The sequence below is a fragment of the Aplysia californica genome, unplaced genomic scaffold (genome assembly GCF_000002075.1).
Source record: "Aplysia californica isolate F4 #8 unplaced genomic scaffold, AplCal3.0 scaffold00461, whole genome shotgun sequence".
NCBI lineage: Eukaryota > Metazoa > Mollusca > Gastropoda > Aplysiida > Aplysiidae > Aplysia > Aplysia californica.
Genome location: NW_004797731.1, coordinates 176033 through 191906, shown reverse-complemented (window position 1 = coordinate 191906; position 15874 = coordinate 176033). Strand labels below are relative to the sequence as shown.

The window sequence follows — 15874 nt, the reverse complement described above, 5'->3', positions numbered from 1 at the left end:
GGGGGGGGGTTCTTCTGAAAATGGCCCATTTTAACAAGCAGAAAATTCTTGCCCTTTAATATGATATCAGTTAAGTAGCAGACATGTATTCTTTGTTAAAGTTAAGAGGTTAGAGTTCGTGTGAGTCAACACAGGGTTCATGTGTTTTTTTCCTATTATTAATTTGTTTTATTGGCCTAGGGTTCGCTGTATGAACTGTCTGTTCGTTCTCTTAATTAATCATAGGTCAAGGTTCACAGAGGTTTTCTTCTCTTCTTGTTTGTTGTACTGGTGTAGGCTTTGGTGATTGGACTACAAACATGTGTTCCTTCTTCTGAAAATCAATCACAGGTCAGGGTTCATGGGTCAGCATAGAGTTTACGAAATTTCTGTGGGTGGTTGGCGGGTGCTCTGGTGTGGTTTGCTTCTTCTACTTTCCTATCAAACATCTATCGTCCTTATCTCCCCTTCTTCTTTTTCATGTTTGTTGCTCTCTAGTAACACCTCTAATCTTCTGGCGCTCATATGACCTTATGCAGTTGCGAGCGCCGTAAAACCTCTACTAAAACAAAACGGAATTTCTTCTACTCCTTTCTGATGAGATCTGGTCTCTGTATGCGCAATTTGAGTACAGAATGGGCATCATGTTAAATTAGCTGAACGATTTAATGTTTGACTCTGTGTCCTTGTGTGTTGTATGTGTGTGTGGATAGGTCTGTATGAGCATCTATGGTTTAGTGGCTAGGCCCTGCGTTGTCGTATGTTTCTAAAAAATGGTTTGATTCCTGTGGGGAGAATCTTTACCAAGTATGTCTGTCTTTCTGCTGGGACATTGCATCCCTCACAGCCCGGTTTGACCCTATAGGCAGGGTTGAAGCCCACCTTCGAAATGGTCTTAATTTTGTTGAATCGTTCTGTCTGTAGCGAGGTAGATGTTTGGGGAGAGGGGTGGGTGGAAGGGGAAGGGTGACTTTCGTAGATCTAATTTCTTTTTCTTCATCTATTGTCTCTGTCTATTTTTCATTTCTCTCTTGCTCCGAATGACTGTTACCGTGTCGATGAGGTCCTCTTTGCGTCAGCTATCGTCTCCTCCTTTCATGTTGTTTTGATTTTGTTTGTGATTTTGACCAGCGTCTGTAGTGTAGCCGTTACGTGCTTCACCGTTTCACACATAAGACCCGAGCTCGATTCACCAGTAAGGACAATTTTTGGGGGGTATCTCGGTCCTTCTGCTGGGATGTTGTATCTCTTTTAATGCAGGCTTCCCTCGAAAACCGTTTCCTAAATGTTTTAAATTGTGTTGATGGGGGCATAAAAGCACCATATTTTTGTTTTCCTTTGATTTTGACTCTTTGTTTGTCTGTGTAGCTCAGACTTCTCCGTTCTGCAGTAAGTGAGTCCACTTCTTGTCAGTGTTCTAACCACAGAATTTCTTAAAAAGACAGAAGGTGCAATGAGCCGTTTAAGACTTTGTGGAGAAACAGAAAACTAAGCTCAGCCTAGTCTATAACCAGGTACTACCTCTGCCAATATGAATTTAAATTAAACCCAACCCACCTCTTTCTTAGAGACACTTTGTTGTAGGAACAACTGAATTAAATTGTGAATGCTTCAGGCATGGAGATACTTTGAACAGAAGTAATAATTTTTTCACACAAAAATGTGTGTACTCTTTAAACTTATTTCATGAAATAAGTAGTATCCTTTGTAACGGTGCTCGTCAAATTTTTTATTGCCAGCTTCCACTTTTGCCGCTTTAATGAGAAAATTTCTGGGCCGCCCACCTTCATGTATTTTCAATCAGGGTTTTAAATAACACCTGTCACTATTCAGGTGATCCTTACTGCCCATGAAAATTACCAAATTGCCCGCTAGTGGGCAAGATCGCTGAGGTTTGCTAGCGCTGCTGTATATTTTGGACATTCTTAACCTTAGAGAAGTGTTTTATACTCATAAATAGACAAGATAACGCCATTAATGTATCATTGGATACCTATCTACCCTCTGTTGTGGTGGAGTTCCTTTTTTTCTTATGTTATCTTGTTTTAGCGACAGTCTTCCTGCCATTGCACCTTCTATCATCCCTCCCACTTCTGTGGTTTCACCTTCCCCAGTTATGCTAACAACATGTGGCAAGTTTTCAATACATGTATTACTCTAAGTGATGAAAAGTGATGAGTCATTTGTTTGAAATATAACAGCTAGGTTTCAAAAAATATTTTTTTAAAAAGAGGAATAAAAGTCTCTTGAATATTCAAACAATTTGTTTCTGTAAATGAAATAACTAAAATGGTCTGATTGGTAAAAGCCCTCACGAGAACGCCTGAAGTTTTAGTTTTTGTTGGTTGGGGGAGGGGGGTTGTTTGTTTGTGTTTTTTGTTGTTGTTTGTTTGTGTTTTTTGTTGTTGTTTGTTGGGTTCTTCATTTTAACTTTTTTGCTAGAAGTTAAATTAATGGTTGTCCTTTGAAATGTGAGGAAGATGCACTCTTATGAAATTTTATGGGGACTGACCAATTTTCTCGCGGTTATCGCTGACGCTTTTACACTTGCCTCACCCCCCCCAGCTCGTTTTTTTCCAGCTTGAAAAAAAAAAACCCAATTAAATGTGACCAGGCCTGTATTCAATATGAATGGATTAAGAATTAAAATGTATTACAGAAATGTTATGATAATAATAATACATGTAATAATAATATAACATATTGAATATAATATGTAAGTGTAAGTTACATGTAGCTTTAAAAGAAAATGCCCTTCATTTCCCCTAGAGGTTTGTTCTGACCTGAGCGTAATGATGTTACAGACAGAGTTCTGAATCCCTTCCCTCCTACTCCCGTATCCTGACAATGCCCTTTTCTCCAGCACCTCCTTGTTTTTGTCATGTGACTGATTACTTTGTTCGAAACCTTTTCAGAGATCAAACTGGAAGGTAATGCTCGGTTTTCAGTACTCTGAAAGTGTCTGGCTGCTGTCGTTGCTATGTGATCTTTTCTTGGTGTTTTTTCCCCCCGTTCACTGTAGACTTCACGTAATACCATGCAAACTTATATAACTGTATGTACCTATGCACCTTTAGATTTTATTTGTTTAAAAAGATATTATTTTTTTTAGACCTTTTGATTTTTTAATTAATGTGTGATTGCTTCCTTTTTTGTTGTGTATGTGATTGGTTGCTGTGATTGTGTATATAATTGCTCACTCCCCTGTCGTTTTCTCACATTTTATTACTTGCGTGAGTGAATGCCAGTGGAGTGTTCAATTGTCCTCTATTCGAACTTAATGTCAGTAGAGTGAGATTGCATTAGAGCTGCACCAGAGCTGAAAGCTTTTTTTTTTTTGCCAAGCATCTGCACGAGTGTAGCAACTTTTAACCTAACAGGATGCCTTTGTCAGTGTGGTCACTTTGCTTTCTCTTCATTTCAGTCTTACTGTATGATCTTTTGCCTTTTTCACTTCTTCTTTCACGCAAAGGACTGTTTTGCTTTCTCTCCATTTCAGTCTTACTTTATGATCTTTTGCCTTTTTCACTTCTTCTTTAACACAAAGGACTCATGACTGATTTCTATTGGGTTATTTCACAGTAGACACACACATTTCCATCTCTTATTAACATAATATGTCTTTATAGTTTCTGGTCAGTGTTGAAGTAACAACTTTGCACATGTTTTCACTACTAATACAATCCGTCTCCCGTAAATTCTTCTGTACGGGTGGTTGGAGGGTGTCACTGGTTGGTCCTATTGTCCTTGTGTTGTTTCTGTCTATTGGTTGTTGTCTTTTCCATTATTTCATAGTGTCGAGCTGCTTCTCTTCGCTCAAACTAAAACCAAATCTGTTCTGTGAGTAGGTAAAATATTGTACTTGAGAATCAATTACACAGTAACTTTTTAATTAATGCAGCACAGACATTTTGATAACTAATGTCTCTGTAAAATAATTATTCATGGTTAAGTGCACCTTTTTGATATTTCAAGATTTTTGGGGGGTAAAGACTCGATAAATAATATTCTGAGAAAGCCTAGTACCAGTACAGTACTTCAACGTAACAGTTAACTGACGGGTTTAATTTTAAAATTTTTTTTTTTTCATTTATTTATTTATTTATTTTTTTTTGGGGGGGGGGGGGGGGTGGTTGTAGGAGAGTTGTGAACAATGAAAATAAAAGATTTCTACCACATAAACACTACTAATGTGAGACTGCCGAATTTTCTTTGTTTTTAACTGGGTTTTCGGTTTAGACAGTTTGCTCAAATAGAAGAAATAAAAATTGGGGGACTTTCTTTTCTTTCGGTTTACTGCTGTTATCGAATTAAACATGTTTAGTTTAAGTGGATTCTATATATATAAATAGTGTCATACTTCTCGTCGTCTCCTGAAAGATGCAGATTGTATTGTTTATTACTATAATTAAGAAGCTCAACATAAAAGATGACTTCACCTTGGAATATTTATTGAAGGAATGCATTCTGTTGCTTATGATTTTTTTAAAGATATGCTTTTGAGGAGACTATTTAAACATTGACTTCTTGGTTTTAAAAAAATACAGTCAAACCTGCCAAAACGACCATATGTCTGAGACAATTTGTACAAACGACCACTTCCCACTTCCCCATAGCATTTTTCCACCATTGTAATGACACTACTGTCCATGAGGACCACCTGTCTGTGATGACCACTTCTGTCTTTGACAATGGACAAGATTGACTGTGACTTGTTTGACATTGGTTGTGTGTGGGACTGCAGGGCATTAGCTGTCATTAGACCAGTATTCAAGGCTTCAGCCTTTTCTGTTATTCCCTTTTTAAAAACGTTTTGTTCCATGTAGACGTAGATATTTTTGTTTTATTTTCTATCACATCATGATATTTAATTCTGTAGTGGCTGCCCTAGCTTTTAGTGTGCTCGGTATTTGTAGTTGTACCATGCTTAACTCAATGAGAACACGCAGTCCTGTCATTCAACAACTCTTGAAGATGCGCTGTTTTGGGACACCCTGAACAGGAAGCATAATTTCCCTTTTCATACAAATGTTGTGCATATTGTGAAATTGGCTTTCTGATCTGTGTATAATGGTTCAAAATGTGCAGCAACGTTACCTTCGGTCAGGTGCAGATTGGACATATGTGTCCCCTATGTTATTAAAGAGTAAATGTCTAACGTTTGTGTTTGCCGTTTGACTTGACGGAGAATAAATGCTTGTGGTTGTGAGGCATAGAGCTCGACTTCTGACCAGTATGAAGTTGTTCACTTTGTCATGCACGAGCTGTTGTTAGCCATCAGAATAACCTTTTTACACCTGTTCTCACAGTTATCATCCTCTCAAATGTATGTTCTTAGTTTATTTAGTCTAATGAAAGATCTCTTAATTTGTGTCTTTTCAGTGTTCCTCTGTGCTTGTTCTTACATTTTACATCCTTTCAAATTAGTGTCCGTGGCTTATTTTGTTCAAAGAAAGGTCTCATAGTTGTTTGTATCTTTCCATCATGTTCCTCTGCTCACGCTGTGCTGTGAATGAGTCTCTACAATACCCATGCCTTCTGCTGTCATGTTTTCTCACTGCTTGTTGAATAGGCAGGATTTTGGTATGGTTTGTGCACACTAGCATCGTTCCTGCTCACCGTGGAGCACACCGTTTGACTCAAGTAGCTGGAACTAAATTCTCAATGTTTTGCCATTCTTTGCTCTCTATGAAAACTTCACTGCGCTGAACCATGGATGTGCACATGAAAGACAATAAATATTCCGGTAGGTGCTGTAAGGTTTTTAAAAGGCGGACCCACCAACTGGTGTATTTGGTGTGGCGGTATGGGCGCTCCGCTGCTGCATGTAGAAGACGTGAAATCAGTTGCAGTGTGAGGAGAATTTTTGTCGAATATCTTTCTGCTGGAATGTTATATCCCCTTCAGCTTGGGTTGGCCCAGGTCAAAATCCACCTCCTAAATTATTTTATTTATGGTGATGGGGGTATGAAACGCCTCCTTTATAAAACACCTCCTGTTTTCTCTTTTTCTTTGTGGAGTCCAAGTTCCAGGTATCTGATCAGACTGGCTCTTGTATTGCTGACACCACTTCTGTCTTTATTGCTCATTAAATACCAAAGACTGTTTAGCGTTATTTTACTCCACTTCTCTGTCAATGTTCCAATTTAACCAACTTCTTTAGCATAACACTTAGTCTCTGTCTTTGCACACAGAAGGCATGGGTTTGATTCCCATATTAAGGAGTTTATTGTATCTTGTGTTCTGTGTTCTTTCTACTGGGGTTTCTGATACCACTCAGAAGTAGACAGACTACTTCCTTAATCATCTAATTTTTAAAAAGACATTTTATTGTTTCAGTGGAGGTGTAACACATTCAAAATTATGACAGTCTGTTGTTTCAGTTTCCCTTTTCATGTTGACTGATGTGCTCCTCTTGTGTATCTATTCCACTGTCTTCTGGAAGCCATACACTGGAATTGATAATATACTAGACAGGGTACAGTTATGACCACTGCTCTTTGCCCTCTATAAAAACATTGATAACTCACTGGGCTGGTACGCACCATTGCCGTGCAAATGTAGGTCAGAAGTGCACACACAACCCTTTCCCCCTTGCCCTTATCATTTGGTTCCAAATGCATTGTAGCATAAAATTGTGCTCTCTGTGGTGACTAGAATTACACCAGGGGGCACAGTCTTGGAATAGTATAGTACAAGTATATATAGCGTGAGCTGAGGTGACATTGGCATTGTTGTTTTGTGCAGATTATATTGCCTTCATGGATTTCACTCTCTAAAATGTCCTCATTTATCAGCATTTTCCTTGTGTTTTTTAATGCTTATTTTTTGGGTTGTGCTTTTTGGGATTTTTTTCCTTTTTTCTTAAATCCAGTTGTTGCTTCTGGTCTAGTTGATGAATGTGCAATCGAGTGCTTGACAGCCTTTTTTACTTTAAAGCCAGTGCCCATTTTTGCAACATTTAAAAGCTAAAATTTTCGTACCACCCACTACACTCTCTTACAAGCGGGGCTTTGTCGCTAACCGGGTGATCCCTGCAGCCTACCAGAACTACGGAATCGCTCTCTAATGGGTGATATCACCCAGGTTGTTATGAACGGATGCAATCCACAACTTTATGAACCATCAACATCTGTGGTGTGACAGTCAGGCTGTAGTTTGAGAGACGATTGGACAGAGGAGACTTTGACGTAGTGTTTTTTGAGGGGGAGATTTTCCTTTTTCCTAGATTTTTTTGCTTTTGAATATCTGCAATCATGAGCATTTTCCTGGATGTATGTATGTATGTTTGTTTGTTTGTTGGGTTTTTTTTTCTTTCTTAATTCAAAACTATTTTGTTGCCCCCCTCCCCCCTCTCATAAATGAGCATTTTCTTGGGTGTTTTTTGCATTAAATTTTAAAAAAATAAATTTTTTATTGGCTTCCCGTCCCCTCCTTGTCTCTCTACTATCAATATTTGATTTTACCTACTTCTTGTCCTTGTACAAGTACCTAATGTCAAATCTTAATGGAATTTCTAAAACAGAAATGTTAAATTGACCTTGATTAGAGACTATTTCTTTTTTGACCGTAGGAATATTGGAGATGGAAATACAATCTATTATAATTGTTGTTTTGGGTGTCATCATCATCATCATCATCATCATCATCTTCACCATCATCGTCATCATCATCGTCATCATCATTATCATCATTGTTGAAAGCTCAAAGATAAAAAAGGCAGAAATCGTCCTCATCGTCATCACCATCATCATCATCACTATCATCATCACCATCATTATGCTTGCTATTTTCATTGACATTATTATTATTATTATTATTATTATTGTTGTTTTTGTTGTTATTATTACTACTACCAATATCATCATCGTCATTATTATCTAGTTGTTTTTTTTAAATATGTTGATGGTATTATTGTTATCATCAAGTTTTTCTTTTAGTTACATTCTTCTTGTTTTTTTTATTGTTGTCATGATTATCATCATCATTATTATGTACGATCTTTGTTGGCAGACCTGAAGCATGACTACTGCCTGTCTGACGAGTACCGCAAGCTCCACTACCTGGTGGGGCTGCTGCTGTTTGAGCTGCGGCAGGCCATGACGGAACAGCGGGCCATCCGGCGCAGCGCCATCACAGTGCTGCGCAACCAGATGGCCAAACACTCGTTTGACGACAGATACGCATCTAGGGTGAGTGTGTGTGTGTGTGTGTGTGTGTGTGTGTCTCTCTCTCTCTCTCTCTCTCTCTCTCTCTCTCTCTCTCTCTCTCTCTCTTTCTCTCTCTGTCTCTCGCTCCCCTCTCACTCATTCACTCAACCCCCTCCCCCCCTTTCTCTCCTGTTCTCAGTCTTTGCACACAAGACATAAATCTAATTCTTATGTGGGTAAGTTATTTTGTTAAGTGTCTGCATCTGTCTGTTGGGGCACTGTATCTCTCTCAGTCTCAGCTAGCTGTACGCCTCCTTAATCATCTGAATTGTCTCAACATTTATAATGATTTATTTTGTTGTAGATGGGGAAAATGATTGCTTATATCTTTTAACAGTGTGGATGGTTGAAGGGTGCTCTGGTGTGGTTTGCTGCTTCTCTCCTATCAAACGTCTATCATCTCAACTCCTTTTTTAGTTTTGTATTACTGTCTAGTAACACCTCTAATCTTCGGCACCTATATGGCCTTTTGGTGTTGCAAATGCAGTGAAACTCTCACTAAAACTAACTGCACAGTAAAAAATGTACCTAGAATTTAAATAAATGAAATGCTTTTCTAAGCTTTTGTTCGTGTCTGATTTATTTTGTGTCATGTTCAGGTTACTTCTGATAAAGAGGTTTCTCAGAATTTTGTTTACATTTTTCTATATTTTCTCTCTCATGTCACCCAGACCCAGCAAGGCCGTATTGCAGCCTTGTACCTGCCACTGATTGGTCTGCTCCTTGACAGCAAGAACCAGCTTCTGCAAATAGGCCCCTCCCCCAAAGCCATGAACACACCCACTCCAACGCAGAATGGCGATGTCAACTATAGGTAGTTTTCATAATACTATTGTGTTAAAGGTTTATTAATCGTTATTATGTTAGTTTCCTTTCGTGCCATCTCTTATCTCTCCAAGTTTTTCTCTTCTCTTATTGTTGTTTCTGTTCTCATTCCTTTCTTTCAATTTTCTTTATGTCCCTTTGATTATTTGTTCTTACGTTGATGATACTAATTTCTGAAAGCATTCATAACTCTGTTTTCCTGCTACTTTTCAGTTGAATGTTGAAATTTTGAAAAGTTTGCTTAGTAATCTGGAACAGACTTTAAAATACACTTCTTCTTCTCTAGACACAACGATACATTTTTTTTCCTTCAGACTTCACAATACATTTCTTGTTCTTCAGACAGTACAGTACATTTCTTGTTCTTCAGATCCGACGTGACCAAGTCCACCATCAGCTTGTCCAAGGGTCAGAGTTCACCGGCTGTGGGAGGCACCCCGGAGCTGAAGAAGAAAGATTCCTCGGTGTTTGCCATGATCTCCGGAGCTGGTCAGTGTCAGTGTCGGGACAGGCTTAGATGTCATAGTAGTTGGAAGAGGAGGAGTTGGAAGATAAAAGGAAAATAAGATAGGGAGAAGGAGATCACACACACCCTCACGCACACCCACCCACACACACACACACACACACACACACACACACACACACACACACACACTTCGTTTTTATAGTCCTTGTAGTGTCAATGCAATATGCTTGTAGTAAGAGAGATTTGTTCATAAGTTTCAGTGGCTGCCACTCACTATGTTGTTGTAGTCCTTGTAATTTCAATTCTATATGCTTGTAGTAAGAAAGATTTGCTCATAATATGTTTCAGTGGCTGTCCCTCACAACCCGAATGAGTTGACGGTGGCAGCGTTCTCCGCGTCAGGGCAGAAGGGAAGTAACACATCCCTGGCCAGCGACTCATCCTCCGACAAGGAGGCGGGGAAGAAGGACGGCAAGATTATCACTAGGTATCATTTTTTGTGCTTCTACCATGACTTGTGTGCAGGGTTGGGTCGTGCTAGTGTTTGAGTGGATGTTTGTGTTTTTTATGTTTGTAATGGTTGATCTCATCCAGAGATTTTTTGGGTATTGTTCTTTAAATCTTTTTGTATGAAGAAGAGCTCATTGAAATAGTAACACTCATATAGTGATAAATAAGAAGGACAGATACGTACAATCAGCAGGCAAACTGACACAATGACACCCCAATACTACAATTGCATAGCTGCCACCAGCATGTAAAAAATCATGTTCAATACTTTTTTTTTAGGTTCTGAGTACAGAAGTTGGTTTTCATATTAGAAAACAGCCATTCTCCATTTTCTTGTATTGCTCCTTGTGTAGTTGCTGACCCTGAAGAAAAATTATGTACATTCAAATTTGGATTTGCAGATGATAATGAGAATGATGCCCATAAATCAAGTGGAGAGATCTTTTGAGAGGCTTGAATTTATTGAATGGAGAAAAGTATGTTGAAGGGGCTAGAAGTGGGGGTTTACTTGGCCAATGGTCTTCATTTTGACCGGCCACATGAGAAGTGTGTCTTTTTGTTTTGAAAAGCAGCCAGCAATGTAGTTGGTATTTTTGCTGGGCTACCATGTAGATGACTTGACCTTGTGTTTTTTAGGAAAGTGTTCAAGGCTCCTCATCAACCGGGCTAGATCGTATCAGAGATGAATGTCAAATTGAAAGTTCTGCCTCTCAAATTACTTTACAGTGCCTACAGGAACGTTTAACTAATATTATACTGTACCATTTCTTACTATACCGTACGGGACCTTACTGTACTGTACAGAACCATGCCGTGCCAAATGGAACCACAATATAGTACCATATCAAACCATATGGCACCATACCACACAACACCACATCATATTGTTCAATACCATAATATACCATATACAATACCAAACTGTTTCATGAATAGAATGTAATATCTTTTCTCTTCCCCTCCTAACAGAATGCCGTCCGGTGCCTCTTCGACACCAGCCTACGTGAGTCGCCTGGACAAACTGGACACCACCGAGATCCGTGACCTCCTCCTATGCTTCCTCTACATTCTCAAGCATCTTCCAGAAGGTGAGAGTCAACACGACCTTTATATGGTAGAGGCGCTGACTATTTTGGACATATCCAGCAATTCAGATTTATGAAATTGTCCGCATTTGCCTGATTTCTGTGGTAATACTTTCCTGCTAATACATTTATTTATTTATTTTTTAAAATCTCTTTGTGTATGTCATATCACACTTTATAAATGTACTATATAAATTATTATTATAGTGCACATTGTAAATGTTTACCCTAGTAGGCTGTTCACGCTTACGTTTCGTTACTCGTTCATGCCCTGTGTTTGTCCATGGATTAACCAGGTTATATGTCAGAACTGAGGGAGAGTCAATGTATTATTGAAGGGGGGGTTGAAAGAGAAAGTGATGTATTAATAAGGCCTGGTGTAGGCCTCTGTGGTATAGTGCTAAAGCGTTTTGCAGTAGCACACAGGAGACCGGAGTTCAATACCACTGTGGTAAGAATTTTTATTGAGAATCTCTGTCTTTCTGCTGGGATATTGTATTCCTCTCAGCCGGAGTTGGGTCTGCCCGGCATGCTTGCTGCTTGCTTCGTATGATCTAGATCTATGTTGACTGGGCGTAAAGATAACTATATAAAAAAAAACTGTAACAAGAAAAAGAAAAACAGAAACGAATAAAGCACAGTGTCAATTTCTTCCAGTGGAGGATCAAGTTCATTGAACTTCTGTTATTTACTCGTGTCTGTTTATTTCACAAACTTATGATATCTGTATTGAATAATTTTGTCTCGTTTCTTTTCAGATATATTGCTGGGCTGGTTTAACAACTCCTCTGAGAATGACATCATCGACTTCTTCACTGTGTTAGAGTAAGAAAGAATTCACTTTACTTTTGTCTGAACTTAACAACTTAACATACTGAATATAAACTGGTAATAAGATGTTTTGCCAGCATCATTACACAAGTGCATTAGTCGTTTTTGGAAGTTCGAGAAATATTGAAAAAGCTTAAAGAAGATTCGCCAAAATCACTTGTTATTTTTCAGTTCAAAACTGGGAAGGAAACAACAAAACTATAATATTGTAAAATGCCTATTGGTACCTTTATTCGAATAACAGTTTTTTCTGGAAATTTCTGTCAATCTGGGCGATTGTGAAATGATACTGATGATTGCTTCTTTCTGCATGCCAAGGTTAGGTAATTAGATAATAGGTGTGTGCTGTTTATTCTTTCAATGTTTCATCTTCATAAAGATATTTGTCATAGTATGTTGTACAATGAGAAATGATTGTCAGTTTGTTCCTTTTGAATTTAATTTTCTGCAGTCAACGATATTTGCCAAAGTTAAAATGTCCGAAGGGAATATTTTCGAACCTCGATGCGTTGAAGTTTTGTGTTCTTTACACTTTTTTTTTTCATTCAACACTGTTTTGGTGTCTTTTGCCCATTTAGTCTTTTGTGAACGTTTTCAATTCACAGTTTAAGTTGCTCAGTGTCATGTGTTCCAGAGCAGTAGCTCACAAACATTTCCCGAATAACTTTATCCACAAATTTCTTTACAAATCGTGAATTCAAGTCGCATGCAAAACCTCCCCCCCGGTAAACAGTAGCCCACACGTACATGTATTATACTGTGTACCATACTGTTTGTACGTCTTTATGCGTATTCTTCTTCTGGATTAATAATGTTGATGTGTCTTCTGTCGCAGACTTGCCCTGAAACATTTCCAGTACCAAGGTCGCAAGAAAATCGTCACCCTGAGGTAGTATATTTTCCCTCATTCAATTTTGTTAGGATACAAATTAAGTAGGGTTAACTGAAAATATCATATTATTCTATTAATACACTCAGAGTAAAAAAATAATAAAACAGTTGGCCTTAGGGTAAAAGAAATCACTTTTATTTATAATAAGGTGATCATATTTGTAGTAATACTACTTATGATAATGATACAATGTAAAGATGTCAAGAGAAGCCAAAAAAGAAGATTGCAAACTGCACACATCCACTAGTGGAAAGAAAGCTTTTAAATACTCAAAATGTGGCGAATTCTTCTCAACTAGAATTCGTCTCACTCATTGGTCAATGCAGAAGTCATTAGTTATCTTAATCCTTATTTTTTTTTGTTTCTCTTTGAGAAGCATTCTGCTCCGCAGATGCATCGGTCATCATCAGACATTGACTGGCGAACTTTTATTATTATCAATAGTGATATTGATAATTATAATGACAATGACAAAGAAATTAATTTATAAAGTGCATTTCCCAGTGTAGCTTAAGGAACTTTTGCAGAACCAAACGAAAAGTAGATACACGTGTAACATACTTTACAAAGATACAGCTCTGTGTTGATTATTATTCTGCTGCACTAACTATGTATAATTATCTCTCTCTTCTGGTGTCTCTGTCTTTCAACAGTGTGATCGGTAGTCACAAGTCGTCCACCATGCCCACCCCACTTCAGAACCAGCGCGGCCGCCCGGCCAGTCTGTCTTCCCAGCGCGCTCCGAGTCAGTACGGAGATCTCATGGCAGAGGGCATACACAGTGAGTGGTTCGAGGCTATGCCATGGTGGTTTGTCTCTGTGTCTATGGTGAGGGGAGGGAGCGGAGGGGAGGATGTGGGAGCTTTCTGAGCAGGTTGTAGAAGGGCGCCACTAGCAGGTCCTAATGCTGTTCTTTCCCCCAATTGTCTCTGTCTGTTTATCCATCTTGCTTTTTACCTGCACTGAATGACTGTTTATTACAATGAAGTGCACCTCTTTACTCAAAGTTAAGACCCCATCATTATCTTGCAGAAAAACTAAAGAAACAAGCTTGCTTTTTGTCACTGTTCTGACCTTGGACACAATCAAATAAACAAATAAGCAAACGATCTATTCCCTCGTTGACATGTTTGTCTTTTCCTCAAACTGTATTGATTTAAGCGTGTGCTGACCTTGAACTGCTCTAAATGAGGGGTGTGGTTGGATGGCGGCACTAGCTGGGCTTACTTCTGTCTTTCTCTGGGGGGTTTTTTGGTCTGTTTATCTTGCTCTTTCAGTTTATTGCTTGACTTTGGGAACAATTATAAATGTTCCCCTACTCTGTGACTTGCTTTTTGTCAATGTTGTGACCTTGGAAAATAAGCTGTTTCTTCTCTCCTTTGACCTGCTTTTTGTTCTCATCGTGACCTTAAGGTAAAAAAAAACAACAAACAAATGAATAAACAAGTTATCGTTTACCTCTGTGACTCACTTTACATCCTCATTGTTGAAGACTGGCAGGTGCAAGGGTGTTGTTTGCTCCTTCTCTCCTATCAGACATCTATCTTTCTCATCTCTCCTCCTTCTTTTGTTTGTATGGTACACTCTTGTAACACCTCTAATTTTCGGCACTTATATGATATGATTGTGTTGAAAGTGCTATAAAACTCTATTAAAAAGATATATGTGAGGCAGCGTGGTGGAATCAGGCTCTCGTCAAAATAATGAAAATGAAGAAACTTGCATTTTTCTGCAGGTTTGTGAATTTTTATCAAATTTTTTTTTTTTGGTTCAAAACCTTTCATGCCCATTAAAGAACTCATTTCTGCATGGATTTTTCTGAAAAATGTTGATTAAAGGTACAATAAATGTAAATTTTCAGTTGCCACAGACTCTTAAGTTAAGCCAAGGGAATAACTAATCTTTGGTGGGCATTTTCTCACTAATTTTACCTCTGAAAATAGGTGACTCCCACCTCCTTCATTCGCAAGTATCTTGACTTGTATTCAAGATAAATGGATATTTTTTTCCATCCAAATAAACACAAGTGAACAAGCTTTAAGATGATACCAATAACTCTTCATGCCCAAAACTTGACGAGAGCCTGATTCCACCACACTGCCTCACATATTTATTTTTAAAAAACCCATCCCCATCATGACTTTGCAGCTCCACACACGTCAGATGCAGACGCGATGATCCGGGCCCTTCAGGAGGCCAACATCTCCACAGAGGTGGGCCTGGTAGTGCTGGACATCCTCAGCCTCTTCTGCACAACCTTCAAGGTAAGACAGTCTTTAGAACTGTAGTGTCCCGTCAGGGGAAAGACAGGGCAGTGTCTATTTGTGTCACGACACTGTGGAATCGGGCGCTCATCAATTTTGAGGCTTTTGGAGTTACTGGTGTCGTCTTAAAACTTGTTGATTTGTCTTGCTTTTGAAGAAAAAAATACCCATCTATCCAAAATATAAGATGAGGTATTTGCTGTTGAAGGAGGTATGGATTGCATAGTGTCAAAGTTAAAGTTAAAGAGAAAATGTGTGGTGGCTTCCAGAACTATTTCCTTGGAAACTGTTGTGTCTGTCAGAAGGTGCCATTGTGTAAATCCAACTTCTTTACTTTCCTTCTGGTAATTTCTGTCCATCTAAATGCTTTTTCCTTCCCTGCTCAACAGAAGAAAACTTTAGTCATGTCAAAATGCTTCTTTTTACTTTAACTAAAACTTATTCTTTTATGTGCTTATTCTGATTCTGTATTATCTAGTGGAAGTACAGTTGACTGCTCAGTGTAAGACTCCATCATACGTCACTTTTTTCCCAAATAGCATATGGTGGAGTCTTAACACTAAGCAATCGATGTATATTTTTCACCTCTGTGCGTTATGCAATCATGTATACAGTTGTATGTAAAATGAATGTGTCTTGTTTTTCTCCTGTGGATGGCTGGCGGGTGCTTTGTTGGGGTTTGCTACTTCTTTGCTATCTAACGTCCATCATCCTAATCTCTCCTCGGTTTTTTTATTTGTATGTTACTATCTAGTAACACCTCTACTCTTGGGCATTTATATAATAATAATAATAATAATAGATAGCAT

General features: G+C 38.5%; 1 protein-coding gene across 1 annotated transcript in view; it reads left to right on the top strand.

Annotated features, from left to right (window-relative positions):
• The window catches only part of LOC101858958 (dedicator of cytokinesis protein 9), a gene marked incomplete in the record, with an annotated part of 134470 nt that overhangs the window by 70172 nt on the left and 48424 nt on the right, over positions 1–15874 (top strand). The window contains 10 exon segments of the mRNA XM_035971558.1: positions 2895–2909; positions 7993–8171; positions 8861–9003; positions 9385–9503; positions 9832–9970; positions 10963–11081; positions 11837–11903; positions 12745–12798; positions 13455–13582; positions 14950–15065. Coding sequence (XP_035827451.1) covers positions 2895–2909; positions 7993–8171; positions 8861–9003; positions 9385–9503; positions 9832–9970; positions 10963–11081; positions 11837–11903; positions 12745–12798; positions 13455–13582; positions 14950–15065 — 1079 coding nt within the window.